This window comes from Gallus gallus, chromosome 5, assembly GCF_016699485.2.
Source record: "Gallus gallus isolate bGalGal1 chromosome 5, bGalGal1.mat.broiler.GRCg7b, whole genome shotgun sequence".
Classification (NCBI taxonomy): Eukaryota; Metazoa; Chordata; class Aves; order Galliformes; family Phasianidae; genus Gallus; species Gallus gallus.
The window spans coordinates 14013597-14040888 of NC_052536.1; the positions used below are offsets into that span (position 1 = coordinate 14013597).

At 41.9% G+C, this 27292-nt stretch overlaps 1 protein-coding gene across 23 annotated transcripts in view; it reads right to left on the bottom strand.

Moving 5' to 3' along the window:
- BRSK1 (BR serine/threonine kinase 1) overlaps positions 1–27292 on the bottom strand; it is a 299198-nt gene that overhangs the window by 78889 nt on the left and 193017 nt on the right. For all 23 annotated transcript variants that reach the window (XM_046941627.1, XM_046941624.1, XM_040700868.2 and 20 more), the window contains exons 3-5: positions 27129–27214; positions 13222–13362; positions 3814–3930 (exon numbers count right to left, since the gene is read on the bottom strand). In XM_046941627.1, the coding sequence (XP_046797583.1) occupies positions 3814–3930; positions 13222–13362; positions 27129–27214 (344 nt within the window). The remainder of the gene's footprint in view (positions 1–3813; positions 3931–13221; positions 13363–27128; positions 27215–27292) is intronic.

Sequence of the window (27292 nt, forward strand, 5' to 3'; positions counted from 1 at the left end):
TATGGACTGTGCTTGAAAGCTGCTATTTTCTCTTCCTTCATTATACCACTGACATGCACAGTGGCTTTCTTCTCACTCAATAAAATTAGAGGACATAATCAACATCATTCTTCCTAAATGCACAGATTTCTGGATTTCTCCAGAGGTTCCCAACAGAGATACTGACAGAGGAGAACTGCTGCATATACAGTTAGTTCATTGAGGGCCTGTACTGATTGTCTCTTTGGGAATCGTGTCTGGTGCTGGAGATAGCTACCTCCACGTGTTGGCTTGGTCTCAGCTTGTGGTTGTTCGCAATCGAGAGGTTTAGAGGCAGCACAGGGAGCAGCACTGCTGTGGGGTTCTCCATCACCTGGTGGCTTGCAGCAATCTCCTTCCTGAGGGAGATGGTGTTGTTTCACAGTAAGTGGAATGGAGAGAATTGCAGAAATGGCAAAAATGTACTTTGTCAGCTTTCTGTAAGGAGCAATGGGGAATTAAGAAGGATCATTACAGACTCCCAAGAATTATAACTCAACAGTATCCCCTATCAATCCTCCAATTCATGAGCTCTTTTCATTCAAGAAAAGAGAAAAAAAGTTCCTTCTTTTCCAAGACTCCTATAGATATAATTTCAGATTATGTTCAGAGCAACTTGGACGCTGTAATGACTTGTTAAGATTGAGAACTGAAGCACAGAGGGGTAATGTGATTTGCCCAAGAATGCCCACAGCAGAGGCAGAAATGAAGCGCAGATCATTTAGGTTCAGAGATTTAACCATAAGAAACTCATTCTTCTTGCCTAGAGACAAGTAGGAGGGATTGCTCACTAGCTAACATTCTGAAGCACTGCAAGGCAGTGCGCTGGGAAGAATCACTGTTGAAAGAGATGAGGGATTGTCTCTGCATGTCATCGCTTGGAAGGGTAAAGAGGAGGAAGAGCCAAAGAGATCTGAACTAATAGAAGCAGCATCCTACCACATCCTCCGCTTCCTTCATTGTCTGCTGTTTGCTCACAGAACTCCCCTGCTCCTGGAGAAATGCAAAGATTTGTTGGGTTATTTTAGCATTTCAGGGACTCTCTCTCCACAAGATTTCCTTATCGTGCAGTTTCTGCAGTTAGCAGAATTATTCCCACACCTCTTCTTCCCCTCAAAGGTCTAAAGATACATGTTTAAATATCTGGTTTGATCTTCTGTACATATATATATACACACAGGATTTGTGCGATATAGGCTTTCAGTAATGGGGATTAATTACAACAAAGGCCTGATTGCAGTCTGACAGTGACAAAAGATGTCAACAGCCAGTTCAACCTTACCTCCCTCCCCTACACAAACACAACTGGACTGAACTTCTATCATTTCTTCCAGGTAGCCATCAGCACTATAGAAAACCATGCTGACCTAAGGAGTAACTCCCATGAGACACTGACTCTGAGTTGTGCAACAAAACACGTGGAGAGCTTTGTGAGGCCAATCAAGGCTCTCTGGTCAAATTTTGGACTGTACTTAGCAGTTCACTTGTGACAGCAGAGGCTGCACTCTAACAGCTCTGCTGTACTGACAAAGTTCATTGTATCATGCTGTTAAACCCCATCTCATCCTCCCACTCTGACTGACAGAAATACCTGGAGACTCCTTGTGTGGATGTCAATGGAAATGTTAGAGTTTCATCTCATTATCAATGTTCACAGCACAGAGAAAGCCATTCTGAAAATTAACTTCTGGGTGCATGGAAGAGCATCTCATTAAAGTTTCATATCTCAGCCATGACTCGGTCTGTTTTGTTCCTTTTCATTCTGGCTGAAAGTACCGGCTACAAGGGGGAGGTAAAATTGTTGCCTTGAAGAGCTCTGAGGTTGGTTAGTGTCTGCTCCTAGGGAAAGGGAGTCACAACCAGATTGCCTTTCTTTGTGAGCTTCATGGCACACTGTTATAAATTTCTTCCTTCCTTTCTCTCTTTACTGCCCAAACCAGATAGATCACAAGACACCAGTACCAGCCATGCTGGGCTCCATGCCAGGAGAATTAATGAAGTGGTGTAATAGCTCACATGGAGGCCTAGTGATTGGCACCATACTTAAAATACATCTGCAAGGCAGGAGATCATAGCATTGCTGCTGTGTTCTGTTTATTACAGGCACGTCTCTTTCGTTCCATTGATTTCTTTATTAGCACATTTTAAGGCTGCAATAGTGGGGGCTGGCTTTGCTTGAAACATGGAGGCTTGAATTCCAGCACTGCTTATGGACGGGAAATCTCCCTTTGAGACTCTACACCTGGACGACACGGACTGCTGCTAACATGAACAGGAAGCCTACCAAGAGGTTCCCAAGGAGTTTGAAAATTCCTCCAGGGTGGTGTGAAACTGAGTTGGGTTTTATACTTTTTGTTGTTCTGTTTTTCACAGAAGGAAGGGAGAAATTTTTCTTTAAAGAGCAGAGATCCTTTGTGATAACTGCAGTGAGGACTTTGTTTGTTTGTCTGGAGGGGAGGTTAGAAGGCAGCTGCAAGCAACAGATGTGCAGATTCACAGCTCCTTGTTTCTCATCTGCACTGGTAAGAGGTCAAATCTTGACACAGACAAGGAAGGAACAGGTGCATCTCAGTATATTCATCAACCACTATTCAATCACACCATCAGCTTCAAACAATTTTGCAATTTATTATTCAAAACTTGGAATGCAAAGCTGTGCAGCTCAAGACTGAGTGGCAGTAGATGGGCTATAAAGGGAGCTGGTATGGCTCTGTGTCTGCTCTGAATTGTCTTGCTTCAGGGCACAGAATGAAACGACATGGACTGTAGCAGCCTGAGGATAGAGATGAGCTGGAGTCATAAGATTTTCACTGCCAAGGGCCAGGAAGAGTAGGTGTGTATGGGAGGAGAAACAGAACTGCTGGTACTTTCCGCAGCTCCAGCTGCTGAGCTTGCTGTTGTAACAAACTGATACACAGCTAAAAGCCAGCATAGTGGTGCCAGGCTGAAGCAGCTCGATGCAGCTGCTGCCCTCACCACAGCTCACTGCAGCAGCACACTGCACAGTCAACACAGCACAGAGTCATGGCTTTGGGGGACCATGGTGCCTGTGGTATCCCCAGAGATGACGGTGATCAGATGGTATTGCTCCTGAAATGCTCATCCTGTCTCCAGCCAGGCACCAGGTCTTCATTCAGCTGTTGGGCTTATTGCTGGCTCCCTTGGAAATTCCTAGAAAGCTCCTGCTGGCAACTGAATTAACATGGAAATGTTTTCAGACTGCCCCTGCAATATTTCTCCAAGCAGTCTCTTTTGTATCTGCATTCACGCCCTGCCTGTAATTGCAAAGGACCCTCTGCTGCCTCCCTGTCAATCCTGGATGTGAGCCGAAATGAAGCAGAGTGGAGCATAAACAGGAAGAGCTGCAAGCAGGCAGTCTGAACGGGACACACAAATTCCATTTCAGATGCCCTAGATTCCCCTTTTTTTCTCATCTCCTAATATTTTAAAGCCTATTCTTAAAACAGGTTTCACCACTGCTTTCATTTCCCAAATATCATACGTCCAGTGAAAGCAAACACAAACCAGCCTAGGCAGATGAGTCCAAACCTGAAAGCCTTGATATTTATATCCATATTTGACATCTACAAAGGCCTGCTTTTCACTGTGAAGCACTTAAAAAAACCTTATTTTATGTATTTTATGCACTGTGTACATTTTTTAAATATAATAACTTGCTAGGAAATAATGATGCACAATGTAAGCCTGCAGATCTTCCTCAAACCCCCTACTACCGACATTTTCTATGTCTGGAATCCATCACTGACTATTTGCAATATGCTCTGAGACACTCACCCACAACTGGTTTCTAACAAGCTGTCCCCAACCTGCAGCGATGCCATCCCAAAGTCTGCTATCCGGATATTGTTCTTTTCATCCAGCAGTAGGTTTTCTGGTTTTAAGTCCCTGTGGCTGTAAAGAAAAGATGAAAATGCATGTTAAATTATCCACAACAGCTTTCCCGCTCCAAGGCCTGTATTTTTTTAATCCAGCATAGCATCCAACCTATTACATTTTAATTGATGTCATTCTTTCTCTCTTCCAGATTAGGAGAACGCACACACCCAAAATCTGGTCTTTGCAGCACTCCAGACCACCTCCCAAATACCCACTCCTGATGAATGGAAGGTTTGAGCCTTCACTGTCCTTACACAAAATGAACAGTATCAACACAATCTGAGGGAGAGACTGAAGGAAATTGGTAGGAGGAAATTTTCAGTTTAGATTTAGGGCTGACATACTCCATCAAATGCCAGCTTCTTGAGGTAGGAGTGAATGCCATCAGTATATTCCTTTAACAGTAAATAGTATTAGTGAAGTCTTGGGAAAAAAAGAAAACAATAAACAAATGTATTTGGTGTAAACACGACAGCAAAAAGATCCTATTAAGGGTTGTTTACATAGGCATATGGCTTTGAAAACATTTGGGGCAGGTAGCTCCAATGGAGAAACTCCTTGAACCCAGCACTGCTTTTAACTGGGAGTATTAGCAACAGGAAAGAAGAGAGAGGATTCCATTCCCTTCCTTGCAGCAAAGCTCAGTTCTTTTATTATTTGGCAACATGGGAACAAGCAGGCAGCCATGACCTTCAGGATGGTAATTCCTGTTTTAAATCAAAGAAAATGTATACTGACTAATTTACTCATTTTCATTACCCGCAGGCAACACCACTGTGCACACCCATCTGTCTCTTAGTACTCAAGTACTTTCGTACAACTGTTACATCTACTTGATTTTATACCCCAAACCAAAAACCCTGTACTAAAATTGAGATGACTTTTTTGCCTTTTTATTTGCAGCTCTTGAAGAGCCACAGAGATGAGAGAAGGATTTTAGGCAGGTTGAAAAAGCTCTCTTCACTTGTCTTTACTTATAAGAAAGCAAAATGTGTATCTTTGATGTCCTCCTGATAAAAGCTGAACCTTGAGAAAAAATCTTCAAGGCAGAACAGTCAGTTCAGGTGCCCTGTTAGAACACAAACCTGCTGGAAACAGCCAACTGACAACATGCGTGAATGTCAGGCAAACAACAGGCATTTGCTACAACGGTTCAATAAAAAGTTACCTGCCCAAAAATTGAAGACCCAGCATTAGCATCATCTAACCCAGCAACACCCATAACAGAGCTCAGCCTTTGCTTTATGCTGTCTTCTCTTCATTTCTACAACACTCCTCCAGCACTGCTCATGAATGCAAGTGTAATTATACCCCTATCCACCTGTAAAGGAGGTCGGTCTCTGCCCCCTCAGAGAAACATATGGAGCGTGACAGTGTCTTGGAAATGATCTCTGATCTGTACAGAAGTCTGGAATGATCAATTAGAGACAACTTGTAAATAATGCAGGCTAACTCAATACATACCGAGAATACGCTGTAATAGGATACTTGGGGAGTGTAATAGATACTTCTAAAGGAGACTTCCAGCAAAACAGCACACATTCAAAACAGATACTGGCCATTTACCTTATCGCTGAGCCTTATGACTGTCATTAAGGACATTTAAAATGGCCATTAAGGATCCTGCTTTTGACGTGAGCTAGGAAATCCAACGATTAAGGCACAACATCACCCGAACACAGCATTTCTCCAAACTGGATGTATGTTCATTGCAAAACATCTCACATTCATTCAGGAGAACAGCACAGCAAAGGGAAATGTACAAACATTACCCTTCCATGCCTCAGAGCCAGCAGTCTCAGCAGACTTGCCTCAAGCTCTGGCCAGAGCACAAAGTAGGTGAGTTCTGAGCTAGCCTCACTCCCAGATCACTCAGAGGCAGTGAAAGGGAAGGGATGACACCTTTGATAAAGAATATATTATTCACCAGGGGAAAGAAGCCTCTTCACCATTTCATCCTGTCTTTGCATCAGCTTGTATCCACAACACAGGCACTTTCAGACTTGAGTTTAAGGGAGGACCAACTAGAAAAATAAAGTTCCTGTAAAGTGACAAAAATAAAATTCTTTCTTTTTTTCAGAGCCACAGTAAGACAGGAGACAGAGGGTGCCACCATCCACATGTCAGATTTGGAGTGAGCTTCACCTTGTGCTCTACAATGCTTTTACCTGAATGATCAACCAACCCAAGCTGATGGTAGTCCTTAGGTAGAGGTCCTGACTCACCTCACAGAGAGCATTTTGAAAGCCGTACATTTTCCTCCTTCAGGATATGTGGGACTAAGGATAGTGGGGCAGTACGTATCAAATTTGAGGTGGCGGTAGACCTTTATGGTTTTTTAGGGTTTTCTTTTTTTCTCTAAACACCAAAATAAAATCAAGAATAATTTCCTTCTCTTCACTACAGCCCAATCAGCAGAGCAGAATGTGGACTCTGTCAAGAATTGGTACATTTTTTGCTGACTGGGCCCCAAACAACAAGAATTGCCACTTGTGGCAGTTATGTAGCTCCCTGACCCTTTCCATATCTCTTTTAACGCAGACCACAGTGCCAGGTATGGATGGTGAGCTCAGGAGTGTCATGGCAGCCGTAAGTTTTTTGGTTTTTTTTTTTTTTTTGCATTGCAGCAGCACTCCTCTCAGTAATCAGGGTGCCAATGGGATCAGGCAAGGCTTGCAGGCTCAACCACAAGAGAATTTTATGCCCCAGCTTCTAGCTGGGACATATCCCTGCTCTCTATCTTTGGAGCATTTCAAATCTGGGGACCATCTTGGGGACAGCAGTGAAGCTAAGAGCCTACACCAGAGTGGCAGAAGCAGCATCACTGCCACTGGGAACAAACCTTCCTCCCTGCATTTGCATATCCCATCTTTATACTGCCAGTTTCCAAGTGCCAGAAGGAAGGTAGAGGAACATATGGGAATAGGGAAGGTTTGTTATAATTTACCTAAGAGCCTATCTGCCTGGATGGCCTTATGCATTCATATTTGGAAAGAATTCTCTTGTGCCAAAATGAAACAAAACAAAACACAACAAAAATCCCACTGTATGTGGTAATTACTTGGCATTAATGGAACACTGCAGAGTAAATGTATTTAATTTGGTCCCATTTCAGCTGATCTCCCCGGCTATGTCTTATATGACCACATCAACTCCCCTCCCTGCAGATGGAACAGAGGACTTGTTACCTTTTGGTTGTTCTAAAGACTCTAAAGCTGTAGGGGCTTTAGCACATGGCTGGAAAATCAGAATAGAAGAAAGCAACTTATTTAGTGACAAACATGGCCAACATTCCTCTTGAGCCCTACATATGCTGAAAAAGAATCTGAAAGGGAAATGCAGCCCTGCAGAAGTTGCTGAAATCCTGAGCCAGGGTGGTCACAGACTGCCCAGAGCTCCTTACCCCAGACAATGGAGTAAGAAGTCAGCTCCCTGAGCTTACATGCAGCAGACTTTTGAAGGGAGATCGTGGGAGTGAAAGGGAGCCATTAAATAAGCTATGACACTGTCAGGCTCTCTGCAACATCCCTCTTTTACAGAGTACAACAAAGGCTTTACAATTCCACTGCAGAACAAGATGAGGATGGGGAGAGAGAAAGAAACAGAGGTCTGAAAAAAGGGTCCTACGGAAATGGACACAATTCTCAGAGGTGGTGCAGAGAAAATGAAAGGCACGCACATTAATTAATGTGTTCCAGCTTCATACACACACACACACACACACACACTGACCAAGTTTACTTTTCGGTCACTCCCAGAGATGCTATCCAGCCAGCTCCTCCAGCTCCCTCCATTGCCTCTCTTAGCCTGTCCTCCTGCTCTGGGAATGTCCCTAGAGCTGTACTGCAGACAATTGCAGCACAGTTAAAAATGGAAATGAAACAGCCACCCTCTCCCTCTCACCCGGGGCTGGCAGAAGATTTTGGGTGTAGAGACAGATTCAAGATCTTGGATTCAAAAAAACTATGTCACTTGGCACAAGATGATGAACCAACCCATTATTTTAAAGTGATTTTTGTGCTGAAACATTCCTATCAGTTTCTATGACAACTCATTGTAGGTCATAGATTTCTAATCCAAGAAACCTCCTAATTGGTGTAGTTGCAGGTCATTTGTACTAATCAAATTGTTGGCTACTTTGCAAATGCTTTTCTTACTGACCCCAAAATCCCAGAAGGGCCCAACCACAGAATAATTGTTCTGCAGTATGCCTCTTAAAAGTGCTTAGCAGAAGTCTGATGTGATGCAAATAATTTATCAGCGCTACTAGTATGAGAAGCAATATTTTTAATTTTCATTAGCAGAAAAAGCCTTCTGTCTTTTCTCTTGCTTCTGCAAATAAGATCCAAATGTGTAACTGGCATCTACCTACAGAGGAATCTTTGTTTAGAGTCATGGTTGCTACACTTAAATTTAGTAATATTTCACAGAATCCTGCAGAACAAGCAAATATAGCTAGGAAAAAGGACATGATCTCTGAGCATATCAGGACTCCTGAACAAGTGCTTGAATGCCTGAAACCTTGTCTGTTTTTAATACAATTATTTCTACTGATGTATTAATATATACTGCCCCTCCCTAAAAACCTTGCCTCAAAACATATATTCATGTATTCCAAAGACAGAACAGACTGTCAAGTCTGATGACCATGAATGCACTTGCCAAAGAATGTTACCTGGTTATGCTTACAGTAAGACTTTGCAATTTTTGAGTTTCCAGTGGCTTACGTAAAGAAATAAACTTAGGAAAATACATATCCTCTGAGTTTAGCTGAGCTGGTAACTTTGTTGTTGACATTGCAGCTGCTGTACCTCATGTTATTTCTCCAGTTTTTTGTACAAGGAAACTGTTTAAACTCCTCACTGTTTAGAGTGAATCTCAGTCCCAGACACGCAGCTCCTGGATTCAGGCAAAGATTGGCAAATCTCAGCTTTCATCAGGGGAAGAGGGCACATTTCTAATTTGGTGGTCTAAAAGAAAACTTCAAAATCTAAAGACTCAAAGACCCCCAGAAGAAATACCAGAAATCAACATTATTAAATTCCACAGTTTAAAGCCCACTTGCACATTTGGAGGCTTTGGGTCATAATTTCAAAGTGTCCAGCTGTGGACACACATCTCTGCATCCTCCTTATAAAAGAAGCAAGGCAAAGCAGAAGGCACTAGGAAGGTGGTACTACCTAACAGGACAGGTTACCCATGGCACCTGGCATTCTTTGGCTTTCTCTGCTTCTTGAAGGCACCCCAGATTTCTTCATAAAAGCATGTTTCCTCTACTGACAGTGCTCTGCAGCTCCTGTCTGCAGTAATATACGAGACATTTTAGCACCACTGCTGTGAAATCTCGAAGCGCTGTCTTATAAAGAGCCATTTCCCCCCCTGCACCGATGGCAAGAACACAAGGCGAAGCCAAACAAAGCTCTTATTCATTGCCTTAGCCCTCTAAGTCACACACCCCCATGCCTATGCACACACACACAGACACACTTCAGCAAGATCCTTGTGCGTACTCAAGCAGGCACAGCCCCAGGCAATAAAAGGAGAAAGGGACCTCATAATTGTCATTTATCAATATTCATAAAGAAACTGCCTTAACCCCTCCTGTGCATGCTATGAAAGAAAAAAAAAAAAACCCAACAAAAAAACATAACACAAAATGAAACCCAACCAAAATAAAAATAAAATGAAATAATAATCTCGCTGCTCATTACCACAGGGAATTTCCTCTCAATGTCACCACTGCCCTGTGCAGTAATTGGCATTATCTGTTATCTCTGAAGCCATAATAAGGTTTGCCACGGGGCATTTTCTGTAATCATATTTTTATTTGTCAGCTTGTGAGATACAGACACCAAATATGAGCTTGACCAAAGCACAAACCCAACACACAAAATAAGGACGCGGCCAATCCCGGCTTTTGGCGGTGATGTCACCCCCAGCCAATGCGGCACCCGCCAGCTCGCTCTGCCCGGCTCCCACCTCCTCCCGTGCTGCAGCATTCCCTTGCTGCAAATAAGAGCTTCTTCCTGAGGAAAGCAAGAATTTGCGACCTACCCCAGTATTTGCTCCTACATTGTTTTACGGTAATTATAGGTGGTGCTGAATTAGCTGAGAGCTCTCCCACACTACAGATGCAAGATCCGCAAAAGGATTATTGATTCGCAGCATCCCAGCTCAGACATCTTAAAGGTACTGATGTAAGAGAGCAGACACCCATTCTTTGGCAGCTTGGAAAAAATCGTTAGTTACATGCTAAACCTCTGTCTTAGCTAGAAAGGTCTTATGTCCAAGGGACTCCAGGTTACTCTGCCATTTCTTGCATCACTTCTGAGCACATCCGTGTGCTGCAGCACAGCACAGAGCCCTCAGAGCTAGCACGGTGCTGCTGCATCACTGAGCTCACCATTCTGCTTGCTAGCTCAGGCAAAGCACCAGGGTAACACAGATACGCTGTTTGCAGGATCACAAATAATACCCCTGCACAGCACTGCTTTCCAAAAAAGGGTCCCTAGCACAGCATGGGAAGCCCTTACAGAATGGAGAAGTAGGTTGTCTGAGAGCTTTTTCCTCACAGATAAGCATACCACCAAACTCCATATGTGACTGTACTTCGGAGAGAGATACATCAAATCTTTGCTCCTAATTTCCACTAAGTAAAATATGAGGGCTGCTCCGAAAGTAATGCCTCTATTTTATTATGTTGGCCTATGACAGCAAAGGTGGATGTTGGTGGTATGGTAGTAGAGGTTGAACCTTCCCACCAATATTTCATTACATATTGTTGCCATGAGACAGGTGGCAGCAGAGGGGCGGTATGACAAAATGGCATCTGATGTGGCAGTGCAGATGAGGCAAAGATGAATCACCATGCAGAAAAAAATGGCAGCCAGTGACGTTCATTGACACTTGCTGAATATTTATGGAGACCAACCAGTGGATGTGAGCACAGTGAAAGTTGGACTGCATAGGCAACATTTTCCTAGCAATGATGCCATAATAGCAGCTGTGAAACAGTGGGTCACTCATGCTGGTGCAGATTTTTATGAGTGTGGCATCTGGCTCTTGTTTATTACTGACAAAAATGCATAGCTAATGGTGGTGATTCTGTTGAAAAATAACATTCTGTAGCTGAGAATCTGCTCTGTCAAGTAGTGTTATTGTGCTATTTCTAACTGTTGTAGTTTCCATGGAAATAAATAAGAGACATTATTTTCGGAGCAACCTATGTAATAATGGAAAGCTCCTACTTTTTTAAAAACAACATGAAAGCCATGAAAGCACATTCAAGCTCCAAGCCTATTTTGCTTCCTTGTCTGAGCTGCTTGTTTGAAGATACCTTTTCAGACACAGGTGATCTCTCCATACAGTAGCAGCAGAAGCCTTTTATTGATGCGAGCATTGGGGAATCCTTTCTGATTCTTTGATCCATGAATCCCGATGCATCAACACATTTTGAACAATGGAAGCTGAATGTGGCTACATACTGCTGTAAAAGCAAGCCACAGATGCTTCTCTGTGTTTTGGGAGGTATTGGAAGAAGATCGGACGATGATATGGGTCTAGGGACACCAGGCTATCAATCCATTCTGCCAGTGACTTAGAGGCACACAGGTTTAGTCATTAACCAAAGCAGAAGCCTTCATTTTTCAACATGGTCATAACTGGATAACCTGGCTGATGAGATGATTTGTCATTTCACTGCCCCACGACAGGACAAGGTCAGGCTTCATTGCTTAGGATAGCACATTAACTTTTATATTCACACAGATGCACACAAATGTATTTATGCATGCTTCGATTCTCAAAAAGGGTTTATGATAACTGTTCAGAATATCACACAGAGTCTAGCATAACACCAACCACACAAGTCTCAGAGTGACCGGGAGGGATGGAGAGCTTATGATTTACTGCTAGCTTATTCAGCACTAGATGTTAGTAGAGTGGGAGTTGGCAAGGAGACAGGGGATTTACTTCTAAACAAGACTACTGCCTAGAATCCAATATGTTTAACAGAGGAAAATGGATTCCTCAAGAGAGATGTGCACTCTGCCTTGGAAATTCCACATATCCTTAAACCTGCAGAAATGCCTGTCTGTCATGTTGACAGCCTCACCACGAGCCTTGCTGAGTTTATTATTCAGACATGTCACGAGGCATCCAACAAAAGCCCAAAGGACTGATGTGAATGTTTTCATAGAAACTTCTGTCCCAATTGTGAATCATATTTCTCTGGAATATTCATTTGAAAGAATACATAATTTCTTTTCAGTTGCACTTAAACATTATTTGAGGCTTCTTGGATCAGATCTCTAAGCGTGAAGCCACACAGCTACAAAAATGCCATTTGTGCTGCAGATATCTGGTATGTGAGTTCTCAGCACAAAACTGGGGGTTACAGAAATCACTGTATCATTACTGAGAAGTATCCACAGGGTGATTATGCAAACCCAGCTACTGCAGTATTTAGCAGCAGCACGCAGCCTCCTGCAGAGGGGAAATCTGTGGCTGTCTGTGGCTACAAAGAAGCAACCACACAGACATAATGTAAATGGTCTCTCCCAGCCAATCTTACTGCAAGGAGCTGTATTTCTGAGAAATAAGCAGGTCAGCAGCTGTACAGAACCTGTGTGCTCAGACTCATCGTAACAACTGATTTCAGTAAAACTTAAATTAGCTAAACTTGCTGAAGATTAAGTGAAAACTGGTCCAATTTAAAACATCACCCAAATGAGCAGGTTAAACCATACTTCATGGTAAAATCATCTGATGGAGTTAGTAAATATCAACTGCAGACACATCAAGCAAATTCTTCCCTACTGGAAAGGAAATTAAAGGCAACAATGACTCAAATGCCCAGAAGGGACTCCTTCAAAGTTGCCAAAAGCCAGCAGGTTTCCAAAAATTGAAGGAAGACATAAAATGACTTGGCTGCATTGGTATCTGTCCCAAGTTTCTTTAGGGACTCATTTTGAAATAGCGTTTGTAATTCTCAGTTATTAGCAAGTGCCCCAAAGAATGATGGAAATTAAAAAGCTTTTCCATGGTGGTTTTGGTTTTCCTGATTAAACCATTCCCAATGAATGAATTCTCTTCCAAAGATAATGTTCCCCATGAAATGTCTGTTTCTGACTGGTACACAGTCTTACAGACAGCCAAGAATTTAAAAACATGCCAGCACTTTACACAATGCCTTTACAGCTTTACAACATTGGTTATTTAATAGTAAGTGTCAGGAAATAAGATGCTTTTAGTTTAATATGTGCTTTTATGTAACAGGTAATTCCCATTGGAAAGGACTGTACTCACCATATTGAATGACTATGGCAGAAGTCTAAAGCAGAGATGATTTGTCGGAAGAACTTCCTGGCTTCTTTTGGTGTCAATCTTCCCTTTTTTACAAGATAGTCGAAGAGCTCCCCACCTGACACGTGTTCTAGCACCAAGTACCTAGGAAAAAACCCAACAAAGTCAGGATTTGTAAGCACACTACCATACTATCATAGCCTCTCACACACAGCTATGTACAAACATTTTTACACTTGGTCAAGGAGAACACTTCTGGAAACAAATGAAGAGAATCAGAATTTTAAAAGAAGATATGATTAATATTTTTTAACAGCGTTCTTCTGCAAATTTTACACAAGCCAATGACTTGAAACAAATCAGTATTTCACTGATTTATTGCATTCAGCGTTCAGCAGTCTAGCGAATGAGAATCTAAAAGCCAAAACTGCCTCAATAAGCCAAGAAGAGGAAGAAGAGAATGACCGGGTATAAGCTTTCATGGCAGCTCTTAAAGCTACTGTGGAAGGCTCATGTCTTTTAACCAAGCTGACAGCTCCTTTATAAAGTAGCTTTGGCAAAGCTGTCCTCATATACTGTACTGCCTTGGACACTCGGGACCCAGACTGATGTCAACAAACTAGAGGGAGTTCAGAAAAAAAAAGGTGAATAGTTTAAATTATGAGAAGAGATCAAAAGAACTACATGTGTGCAGCCTAAACAAAGGGCTTCAGCTCTTGCTGCTGAACAGCGGTGATTTGCTGGAGCAGCTGTTCCCCCCAACTCACATGTGAAGAGTGTGACACTGAGTGAATAAATGCGGCACAGTGGGGACCTAGGAGTGAGAGAGGAGAGCCCAGTCCTCATACAGCATTCCTGGCAATCAAAGAGAGAAAGGTGAAATCTTCTAGAAGGAAAGGACCTGCCATGGATGGACCATCTTGTTGCTGTAAGTGGATGTAACAAAAGACAGAAAAATAGAAGAAAACTAAGCATGAATCTCTGTAAATGCTGCCTAACAGAGCCTAATAGTTTCCTTAAGGAAATAGCACACCACCATCAACCAAACCTTTACTTTACAACCAGCCAGCTTTACCACTAGTATTAATCCAAGCTTTCAAATTTGAGAGGACAATGAAAAACATTAATCCAGGATACTTCCTTTTCTGTACTTTGAGCAATGTAATCTCAGAGGAAATCTCTGAAATGGAAGGAGGAGAATAGTTTTATAAACTGGGGAGCTTAATAATCTCTGCTTTCAAAGCTTACCAAAGGATGGAATAGTTGAAGGAGTCTATGGAAAGTAAAGTAGTAAAAATAGTAAAATGGTTTAATAATAACAGCATTAGCCTTCAAGTTGCAAAAGTAGGACCTGAGCTCCTGTATCATCTGCAGCTACTGTGTACCAGCCATGTGTTGTATCCTAGCCAGCACAAACAGAAAGTGCTTCCCTTTCAGAAATGCAGCGGAGAATGCAGCAAGGGATGGACATAAACATTGTCTCGATAGCTAGGTAAGTAGGATGAGAGCATAAAAAGGCAGACAGCAAGATGAATTTCTAAACTTTAGGGAATTGTATCTATAGTTTCTGCATTTTTTACAAAATAAAAAACAAGTTATGAAAATATGGCAATACTGACAATTTTTCATTTAAGCGAGCAACGAGAAAAATCTTGATGCAAAAATCACATTTGAAATATCTAGGTTACCTTCACTCCTGGAAGAGATGGGTACTCGCCAGACTTGATAACAAGGAGATAACCATTTATCTGCCTTATTCTTTTCCAGTGAGATACTGATACAGTCAGAAGAAAGCTGATGTGCAGCAGCCACGGGCACTGTGGTGTTCACATTTTAAAGTTCCAGCCCTGACTTCCCAAATCCTGGCTAACGGGCACTCCAATAAAAAGGTTTGCTACATAACTCATTCTCCCTCTCACGCCAGAAACAGATTTGGCTAAATATCCCATATGGCAGACCCAAATGTGGCAGAGAATCAGTCCTAAAATTCTCCTTCTCTAACTGTGCCCAGCAGAAGCTGGATACAGCAGTGCATCTTGCCCCCAAAATTCAAACTGATAGCTTATTTCTTTTCCTGCAAGGAATTTCATGAAGATGATTGTGGTTACAGGCATACAGAAAAGCCTCTACGCTTGTTTCAAACGCACAGTTTTGGAAAATTACAGACCCAGCATTTCTGTCACCCACAGCAGGAACTGCAAAGCAATTTATTTTCATCAGCATCATCTTATTAAAAACACTCAACAAAAATGCACTGACATGTTGTACGGAAAATAAAACAAATTGAAAGACAGGGAGCATTTACAAGGTTATTCATTTCTGCTTGCCACCCAGAAGCACCAGATATAATAATGGAAGTGAACAGGGGAGAGCGTCTGAAAAAGATTTGTGCCTCTGACAAGTCAAGGGACATAGAGAAGCACAGCGACGATGTATTCTGATCTGACAAAGCCCTAACGTGACAGGAGTGAGAAGGACGACAAACACATTCCCCAGTGGTCAAGTGCAAGAAATAAATGCTGCAGGGATGGTTCCACAAGCACGATATGGTTATGTTGCATCTAGCATTTCTGAGCTCAAATTTGCAGCTGGTCACCCGCCAACTCTATTCCCTACAGTATGATGGGTTTTTTTTAGGATAGCCCCCAACTAGGAGATTTTCGATTAAACAAGGGCATCATTCAGCACCTGCCTCCATCTCTGTGAGAGCCAATGTGGCACTGGCACATTACATGGCACAGGAACAGTACACGTGATTTCCAAATAGGCCAAAGAAAGAGGTTTAAGCACTTCCAAGTGTTGTATCAGTTCTACCACCATATAGCTACACAATCCCCACTAAATGCTACGTATACATATCTGTATCTGTATCTATATATGTGTGAGTAACTCCATAAAAGAATATACACATTCTGACAGGCTTTCGAGAAGCGTTTTTCAAACAGAAAAAGCTAATGAAAGAAAGAACATTATGCCTATGTGAGACTGATCACATCAGTCATCCTATTGTAAAAATGTAAAAAAAAAAAGCCCTGCTCTGTGATAGCCATTGCAAAGGAGGCTCAAGGAAAGGAAGGGCAAGATTGGTGGCACACACCCCTCCTGATGGATAATACTGAGAGGGGTATTGCAAGACAAAAGACACAACGTAAGATCACGTAGCTCTCCCCTCTTGGATGCTCTGCCCACACCCCAGCTTTGCTAATCCTTGCATTACACATGGGACAAGCATGTGAGTAGTAATCTCCTAAGTGACGTGACTTGCTCAGGGTTACAAAGTCACTGAATATCAGAGCTGGGCTTAGTCCCTGTGGTCTTTTGTCCCTTCTGCATCATACTGTCCCCACCAACTTCTTCTCTGCTTGCTAGGACACTGAAAAATCATAGAATCATAGAATGGCCTGGGTTGAAAAGGACCACAATGATCACCCAGTTTCAACCCCCCTGCTACGTGCGGGGTCGCCAACCACCAGACCAGGCTGCCCAGAGCCACATCCAGCCTGGCATTGAATGCCTCCAGGGATGGGGCATCCACAGCCTCCTTGGGCAACCTGTTCAGTGCGTCACCACCCTCTGTGTGAAAAACTTCCTCCTAATATCTAACCTAAACCTCCCCTGTCTCAGCTTAAGACCATTCCCCCTTGTCCTACCATCATCCACCCTTGTAAACAGCCATTTCCCTTCCAGTTCCCTCAACCATTCCTCATGGGAGAGGTGCTCCAGCCCTCTGATCATCTTAGCAGCCCTCCTCTGGACCCGCTCCAAGAGCTCCACATCCGTCCTGTACTGGGGGCCCCAGGCCTGGATGCAGTACTCCAGATGGGGCCTCACAAGAGCCGAGTAGAGGGGGACAATCACCTCTATCTCCCTGCTGGCCACCTCTTTTCTAATGTAGCCCAGAACACAGTTGGCCTTCCGGGCTGCAAGCACACAGAAAAAAGAAAAGCAAGAAACCAAAAGCCTTCTGCAACTTGATATGAAGCCAAGTGCACATGGTGTTAAAAATAAATTATTGATTAAGGATTTTCTTCATTAGATACATTCATTAAGAAGTTGCAAAGTTTTTTTAAGGTCACAGCTTGCTTTCATAAAGACAACAAGGTCTGAGCCTTGCATGATATTCCTTCACACCCCTAGTACAAGTCAAGACAAAAAAAATCTATGATAAAGATTCAAAGCTTCAAGGAGACAAAACTTTGGTCTTTCAAGACAAAGGAGCTCAGTACTTAATGCAAGAACGATTTCATCTGTTGGAAAGGAGCAGAGAGATTTGGTGCAGCAACACTTTGACTATTCCCTTTGTCATTTTTTTCCATCTGTCTCCCAGAATCACCACCTCCCCAGTAAAAGCTAGCAAGTTCCTAACATCAAATGATCTAGCACATATCATATTAGAAGCATATATGCAGCTTAGAAAAGGAATAACCTTGACTCCTTCCTTGCTTGTTTCACTGCAATGAGCCTACACTCCTTTGTTTCTTTGTTTCACTTTATTTACTCTTTATTCACTCTTTTACCTAAACAATAAACAAATAATAACAGAAACCAAACAGTATAGGAGAGGAGGGACGATTTCTGCATATGAAAGAGATGGAGTAAGCCAAGATATGCAGAATATGCAGAAAGTGGCCTTAAACCACCTTCATGGTTGTGGTTGCCCCTCAGATTGTGAATGTATTAGGAACCAGCAGACTCCCCATGTTTGACTATGGCTTGTTCTGTAGCTTGGGGTGGAAGCTTAACAAAAAAGCACTATACCTCTCCTCCTCATTACCCCAAATTGCCTGTATGCTGCAGATGACAAGAAATGACAGCACACAGCCCATCAGTGACACATCATTCCTGCACCTGACACATTATCTTTCAAGTCATTTTAGTCTTTTCTAAATCCCGTTTGTCAGTAGGACTCCTATCAACACAGCGGATGGTCCATTTTTCCCTGGGAACTATCAGTAAATATTTGATGATCAACAACAACTTTAAACATAATTCAACAAAACAAACATAATCCATCATATTTTTGTTATATTCAACTATGCTACCAATCTTTTAAGGCTGTGAGGGTTTGTGACACCATTACCAGTAGCTAAAAGATCAAAAGCTGTGGCTTTTGTTCTAAAACACACAGAAAAAGTTGCAACATTTTGGTTCTCAGCTAAAAAAATCAGTACAATTTTCTTCCTTTTCACCTTAATAAACAAAGATGTTGATTTTCATCTCTAACGTCTTTTGTTGTCCTAGTATCAGCTCAAACACAACAAGGCTAAAACAGATTTCTGCTTCATCACTCTGTCCCACTTCTTCCTTCATCCCTAGAGGAAACACTGCTTATTTGATTATGATTCAGGCTTATAGTGTGGGTGTTAATTTTGACTCAAGCCTTCTTCAAGTCCCTGCAACTTGGTTGTATTAATATCTTATAGATGTTTCCTTTATTGGAGATCTAAGATAATGATTTTCCTATTGTAGAATCATACAAGAGTTGACCTGAAAGTAATGCCTTCTATTTTGTGATGTTGGCCCACAACATCAGAGGCAAATGGTGGTGGTATAACATTACAAGTTAAACCTTCCTGCCAATATTCTGTTACATTTTGTTGCTGTACAAGAGGTGGCAGCGGAAGGGCAGTCAGACTAAAGATCATCAAGTCCAACCATCAACCTGACGTATCGAGTCCCATCACTAAACCCTTAGTGAAACTTGTCCCTTAGTGCCTTGTCCACACTTCTCAAAAGTACCTCCAAGTTTGGGAATGCCACCATTTCCCTGGAAAGGCCACCTCAATGCTTGACCACCCTCTCCATGAGGAAATTCTTCCTAATATTCAATCTAAACTTCCTCTGGCACAATTTGAGACCATTAATGGCTAAAAATTCTTGTCTAATTTTAGCTAGACAAGTTGTATCTCAATTAGTTTATCATCATCTCTTTCATCTTGATATATTCTTGCTCCGCTTTTAGCAATTCAAAATAGGTATCAGATAATCACTGCATTACCATGTACTTAGTTTTCCATTTTGACCACTCCTTCCATGCCTTCACTGTCTCCTCCTTTTTTATACTCTATCTAACCCAAGCTAGCTGCGTTCACTTCCAGGTCCCTTCTGCCCTCCCCCTGTAATAAGTCTAGGTTCTCTTCCTCAGTCTTTTGAGGTTGACCTTTGCTTCTGACCAACCACCACAGCCAGCTTCCACCATCCATTTGTTAAATTACCAGGCAAACAATTCTGTGCTTTTACAACACTCTCTACACTTGGAAGGACAATGTTGTTACTAACCACAGAGCTATGTCTTCAGCCCTTTCCTGAAGACCTGCCATGATGCTTAACAACAGCTTGGGCTTCCCCATCATAAGGCTTCCAGCAGCTGTTTTGTTTTTGCAATTAAAAGCTGACTGGTGTGAAGACTCTCTTTTTGTCTCCTTCCTTTCCCAGCACAGTAAGGTTTTTTTCATGGTCAGATTGCTTTTGTGCTATCACACTACAAAGTCATCACTTAAAACAGCCAAAACAGAAACAATTTTGGTGACAATTCCTCCTTCCCATCTGGCAAGCTATGCTACGTTTTATTAAAGGGCGTCTTCCCCATGCTCTAGGGAGCTTTGAGAACTAGCTCATAGACCTCCTGTTGAAGCAAAATGCGATCTCTAAAGCAGGACTTTAAAAAATAAACAGGCTGCCTCTGAGCAATACTTGATAAAACAATGTCAAAGAAAGATTATCTGGCACAGAAAACACCATGACCATGCATTACCAAATATCTATGGCAGAATAATAACAACAAATATCCTAGTTATGATCTGTGGAAGCTGGCTGTTAATTAGCAAGAATGGTGTGAAATACTAAAACTCCTGCCAAATGGGATAGTCCACAGCAGCCCATCACTATGCATCCCTGTGTGGGAATGCAGATCCTGTTTTCTTAGCATTAGAGATGAAGAAAATTTATGACACATTCACAGCTACACAAATTAGAACCTCTGGGGCAACACAAATATTTATTACTATAAAAACATTAAATGGATAGAGCTCTTTCAATGAGAGCTCATATGGAAACACAAGGTATTTCAGGTAAGTGCTACAATTGCCAAATGATGAAAGTCTCGTGCTCTAGGAAAGGTAGTCAATTCACACACCTTCTTGTTTTGGTCAGGCAATAGATGGTTGCTGGTTTAGAAATGCTCGTATTAGCTGCCTGTTAGGGAAGCAGTTAATAATTATTTTTAATTAAATGGTACAATATTTACCTGTGTGATGCACAACCTCAGTTAAAACTACATATATCTTCTACATGTGCCTGAATTTAGACACCACTGGGTAATGTTCTAGGGCTTTTACTAAGCCAAAAGTTAGTCTGGGTATTTACGTAACAATGGCTAGCTTTTAAGATGCATGATGTCAGATGTGCGCTACAGCAAGATGCACAACCCAAATGAAGTTATACAGGACAAGATACACACGAAGACAATGAAAATCAGCAGAATCCCTGCTGGTTCTTTTTTGCTCAAGTTTACTGCTTTGTGGCATATGGGTAAGAAACTTCATGAAATAACTACATCTGGTGAGATGCTCAACTACTCTTTTCATATCATGTTATAGTTGATTATTATATGAAAATGATGACAATAATACTTAGACCAGGGAACGGGGCATGCATTAAGACAATTTGGAGTTGATACAGATATCTAAGCAATTATCGAGGCAAGTGACATAGGTCAGCTAGGAATCCCCCTTATAAAAACTGATACATCTTTAGTTTTTTCCTGTCCTCGCATATATTGGTGCTCATACATGTAAAAACCTCTTTATCTATTTCACAAAGTCCAGCCCCAAAATCATACACAAACCAAAGGGGCCGTACCACAAATGACATATGGTAGGCATCATCACCCATCCTGATGAAGTCTGAATCATCTCACCGTAGCCCAAAATTCCCTGGAGATGATTCATGAGAAAATACCTACTCCTTTCTGCTAAGAGCTAGAAAACTCATCACATTTTAAAGCTGTGGTGATTCAGCAAGTGACTGTCCAGAAGGAAACTGCCAAAGAAAATTCTTTAGAAAAAAACAAACCCTGGCAACTCCTCCTCCATGCTATCACTCTGCAAAATGTTCTCTCAGGCGTATATATGTAACAACATATGTATAGCAGGGAAAGAGTTAAAAGCTGCCCAGCTCTGACTGACACGTAATTCTTTGACAGCTTTTTCACTGCACTGTTGTCTATTGATTAAATAATCTCTATCAGATATTAAGTCCCTTGTTATTGGCGCAGCCTATAAATTATTCAGAAGTTATATAAATTCTTATGGCGGGCATGAATTTTTAAACCCTAATTTGGAACTGGGCCAGGAACTCTTTATTTTTATTTGTGTTTTTTCCTCATCTGCAAGAAAATGTGCATGAAATAGAATTCTTTTTCCAAAAAAAATGAGTTTAACTACAATCTGCTTGTTTGAGTGGAGATTCTATCTGACTGATAATTACGTTTAGACATGAAGAGATTGGGGCGTTCTGAAGCGGGGAAGAGAGGCAGGAAGAGTTAATGCTGTTGTGCTTGGTGCATGATATTTATGGGGGATGAAAGGTGTTTGAGCACTGGTGTGGTGGTGTGTAACCACACGTGCCAAGGCACTGCAGCATCTCCTGTCAGGGCACAAGAGGTGACAGAGAGCTGGCCAGAGGGACCCTCCTCACAAGTCAGGCAGAGCTGAGACAACAGTTACCACCTCACTGCCACAGGTCTGCCAGTGGCAGTTCACTCCCGGGTTTTACTTCAGAGAGCTAAATGGCCTTTCCTTTAACACCCAAAGCTCAGATACACACAAAGTTACCTGCTGAGGCCTGAAAGAAAATTTTGGCAACTCAATATGGATGTGGAGTTGCATCTATTCACCTTCACTCACGTCACAGAAGTGCAGCACTCTGGGCCTGTTTCCTCCCAAGCCATGGGAGCTACACAAACACACGTTGTCGGGCAACAAGGAGAAAACACAGTCAGGTTTTCATGCAGAGCTTGCTAAAGCCATGTTGTGCAAGCTGTAGCATTAACTACCAACCCCACTCCTGTGCAGGCTGGCATCCCTCTGCAGGCTGAGGCAGCACCTCCACACCCGCTCCCTTTGGCCCCTCCTCACAGCCAGGCCCACCCGTGATGCACAGCCCCACACACACTGGCTCTGCTCCTACTGCTGCCTGCCTTGCCCTCAGCCACACATGCTTGGAGTTTGTGACAGGATTAAAACACTTCAGCAGCAGAAGAAAAGAGGCCAAAGTAGCTGGTAATTAATATTTCTCTTATTTATAATCACAGCCTAGATTAAACGTCATTTTGCCTTTCAACCATGTTTTGTTTTCTTGCCCTGTATCCACAGCATCCAACACCCCACACCCAGATTACCAAGAAATGTGCCTACCAAGAAACTGATTTTCAGTGCTGAGCCCTTGGAACCACCCCAATGTCCTGAGCCTTCATTCTGCCTTTTTCAGTTCTCCACATGGGTGGGCTGAATGCCAAAGTTCTGTGCTACTGATAACAAAAGAACAAGCAGAACCTTTTTCTTCTGTTTCTTGCATTCTCTGTCACCTCTCAATTAATTTTCAAGAAAAAAAGGAACAGAATTACAGGAAAACCCTGCAGGAAAGGACCAGCAGCATGAATGCCTCTGCAGACACCACCAGAGCTGTTAGTCTTTGACTCCTGCTGGCAGTCGGTCTTGTCTAAGTCAGGAATGTGAGCTGTTGTGCAGGGAGGAGGACATTTTAATTTTGTTATCTGGCTCGCTGGGAAGCACCTTCACCTCTGAAATCAGGAGGTGGCATGTTGTGTACGCTGCAATGAGGCTTGGGCACCTGCCCAGAGCTAGCACTGTGTTGCTGAATGATGAAGGGGAACTGTTGTGGTTGGAAAAAGAGCTGATGAATGCACGGTGCATTTCAGAGAACACGAGATGATGCCAATATTCTGATGTCCACTCTCAAAACACTCTATCTGCTTAAAATGCTGAATAAGTTGGACACTCGAGAGATTAAAATAAATGTTCCCAGAAAATTAAAAAGTGTAGAGATATAAAAATGCATGGATATAAATAAATGGATATATAAATATCTGTATGTACCTGTAAATAGAAATGTACAGGTATATATACTGCCATATTGACAGAAAGGGAATTGAGAAATACAAGTACAAACAACTAAAAGAAAAGGGCATGGAGAGGTGTGACGACATCTTTATTCTGTCTTATCCCCACTCCCTGCCAAAACTCCCATAATTTAAACTAAACAGATGATGAAATGAGATGGAACAGATGATGCCAGCCCTGTCAGGATTTCTCCAGAGTTAACTATAACACTTTGACACATCTGCTTTGGAAGGGGAAGGTCCTTCTCCTCTGGACTACATGATGGCACTTACATTGCCATGCTAACAGCTCCTTCAACAGCTGGACAATTTCTTTCAAAAGACTAAAAAAAACCTTGAGTTTACTGCATAAGATACAGTAAATGTACATATCAGAGATTTAAAAATAAAACATAGGATTGCTTCCCAGAAAAAATCTGAGCCACTCATGAAGGACAGGTGTCTGCATGTTTCCCCTTATTTTTTCTTCAACAAGTCTGTCAGTAAGAACCTCTGGCTCATTCACTTTGGTAGTGCTGTTAATACTGTATGAACTCCTCCCTTTTCCACTAAACAAAACACTGTCTAAGGCCAATTCAGGAAAGACCTCTTCTATACATAGCACAGAAGAAAGAGGACTGTCACCCAACTTCATTGCACAATTTATGCGCAATGCAGAAACCATATGACCAAAGGAATATTTCCACTCCAACACACATTAATGAATATGTCTAATGATCATTTCCCATTTGGAATCAGCAAAAGAATTCCTTAAAGAACACTAGGCTTACCCGATACCAGGCTGCTTTACCTCATTCTCTATCTTTACAATGGGAAGGGTGATCCCCCTGACCATCCTTCCAGGCTGTTTTGTCTGTTAACATTATCTGTTGGGAGAGAGGGAGGCACTGATTGCCTATAGCTATTTTTAAATTATCTGCTACTGTGGGGACCCAATCTTGCTTGAAGGCTGTCAGTGTGATCACACAACAAATATAAGATAGTCCAACTGTGTGCAATAATGCTATTTTAGCCAACATAATGTATATCTGGAATGGTGTATTGGTACACATACAGAGAGCTGCTGTGGAGCAGCATTTTCCCCTGTGTACCTAGAACTGTAGTCCATGGCCTTATGGTTAGGTATGACAACTCAAAATGCAGAATACAGAGTTCAGAGTCTTAGGGATCATTATCATCTCCATCTTTCCAACCATCTTGATTTAAAAAAAATAAAAATCAAACAGAAAATTACTACTATGTTAATACAGACATGCTAACGAAGTTTTGCTATTATTTTTTGAAACTCATTTATAGTGTTAAATAAACTGTGGAAAAAGAATTTGATTCATGGATGCATTAGGAATCTACTCAACTAAAGCCCCTTTTCACAAATGAAATCATAAACCAAGAGTCAAACATGATTTGTGAAATTAACATTTATCGAAGAAACACTCCTCAGTGATGCATCGTGATTAGTCTTTGGCATCTAAAATATCACCATAATTCACAAGCTTCTCTGAAATGATGCCACTATCGTTACTGTTGAAATGTCAGGCATGATGGAAAGGTGCTGCCACAACCAGAGAGCAATCCCTCTTTTGATGCTGGTGAGAACCAGAGGTCTCTGTGTCTTATTTGGGAATGTACATGCATCCTCACTTCTCATCCCACACACATTTCAGACTAACACAGGCACTCTTTTCCACTTCTTAGATTTATCCAAGGCTATGGCTGTTTCTAATTTTAAACAGGGAGGCTTGGCAGCAGCACTGCATTATGCCCTTTCTTTAAAATAGTGACTAATAAAAAATGAATTACAATTAGGAGTCATTGGCAGTTTCATGGAATCATTGTCTTTCAGCAGAGGGATTCAGTGCTTTTGTGGGTAGAGGCAGACAGCTCAGACTTACAGAGCCAGGAGCTATGGCACAAAGATGATTCTGTGTGACTGACAAAGCCTGCTTTGAAGCCCAACATATCTAGAAGCCAGGAATTCCAGATACAGGTTAAAGATATGGGATGCTTCCCTTTACGAGGTGATTTTCATCAGGAAGATAGTACATCTACCAATAAATACAGTTATTTTTTGGAAGTCTTCGTGTAAGACTATTCCCACTGCTCTGAGCACTAGATACTCTTGGCTTGGAGCAAAATATGCCCCAAGCCTTTTGGGAGGGATGAAGGATTACTTAGCTCAGCTATTGCCTTTACAGGTGTTCAGAGTAAGTAGAAAGCTTCAGTACCTTAATAATCCATCTCTTCACCTCAAGTCGTTGTCCCTCATGTATTCCTACCTTGTTTTTGCTACAGTTCCTACATTGTTTTCACAAAGTATGCCACACCTACCTGGAAAACGTAAGCTGCAAGCTGGGTTTATGCTAATGTCCATGTGTTTGTGTGCATGTACATCTAAATTATGAAACACTCAAATAAACTAGAATATACCTTCTCTCTTACCCAAAAGAAAGCTGGGGGCCTGATTTTAACTTCTCTTAAACCAGAATAAAGTGGTACGTACTCTTACAAATGGTACCAATCCTTCCTTTTCAGGATTAAAGGAGAACATCCTTCCTGTAAAGCCTCATGTGTGCTAACCTTCCCCTGCACACTGAGCAGACTGCATCAGATCTGGGCCTCTGTTTTCAGCTGGTGCAAACCAGGCTTAATGGAGTCATGACCATTTTTGCCACTGAGAACAGAGAACTCAGTATGCAGCTCAGAGAGCATCCGAGCCAGTCTACACCACGTGTCTGCACGAGTGCACTCTGGCAACCCCACTTCACTGCCAATGGCAGGCTTTGCCCCACAGGAGGATGGGGAATCCAAAACAAATTACTGACTGCTCCACTAAGCAAACCTTTTGGCACAGAAGCCTCACTTCCTAGAAAAGGAATTCACTGGTCCAGTAACAAGGCTGGCTGAAAAGTCCATGAGGGATTGTTACTTTCATTCAAAATGCTTTCTTTGGGTAAACAGTTATTCCCTTCTTGCATTGTGACATTGTGGAGAGGTCACTGAAGGATGCTGGTTTTTAAAAATTGTGTAGTTCTTTTAAACACTCTCTTCTACTTGCAATAACTTGCTAAAAAGATGAAAATAACATTGAGTTTCCTACTGGTTTGCCCTTTTCCATTTGGAGAGCATTGATTTTTTTTCCTGTTGTGCCAAGATTAATATGGCCTGTTTGTTTGACAACAGATTCAACGTATCTAGTGCCCTGTCAAGCTAAAATGACTCTGTCTGTGGACGGCATCCCTGCCTGGCACTGCAATGATCTGAAAGAAGAAGGCTTTGCTGGTTAACTGTCACTGCAAAAGGCTACATTTCAGTAGCCTTTAAAAACAAAAATTGTTGTTGATAGTATATTTTAAATATTGCTGGCAAGCATCAAGAGATTCAGTGAAAACTATTAGGCAAGGGAGGATATCCAAATTATTCACTTAACAGTTTGTCATAGCTTTGATCGCAAATGTTTCCCAATAGTACAGGTACAAATCTTCCTCCCCTCTTGCTGTTTGATAGAAAATGTTGGTTTGTTCTCTCTCCTCCATTTTAAGTAGAAAAAGAAACAGTATATAAGCGAAGTACAGAGAAGAAAAGGAGAAAAGCCAGCAAAATAAGAACTGTTTCCTCCTCATTTAAGTATCAGATATGGACACCAGTTAAGAGTGCAAATACACCATGCTCCCCTCTTTTGGAAACGCCAGCAAGGTCCAAAACCCCTCCTCTCCCTCCCATCCTTCCTCCTTCCCTTCCCCTTTCTCTGGCAAAAGCCAGTAATACCTACAAATATTTTTTATTTTCGTAAACGTCATGCAGCTTTAAAACATGGGGATGCTCTATCAACTTCAGGATGGCTATTTCCCGCTCCACCTGGAAAAAAAAAAAAAACACAACAAAAAGAAATACAGAAGATTAGAAGCTAAATATTAGAATGCATCATATATCATA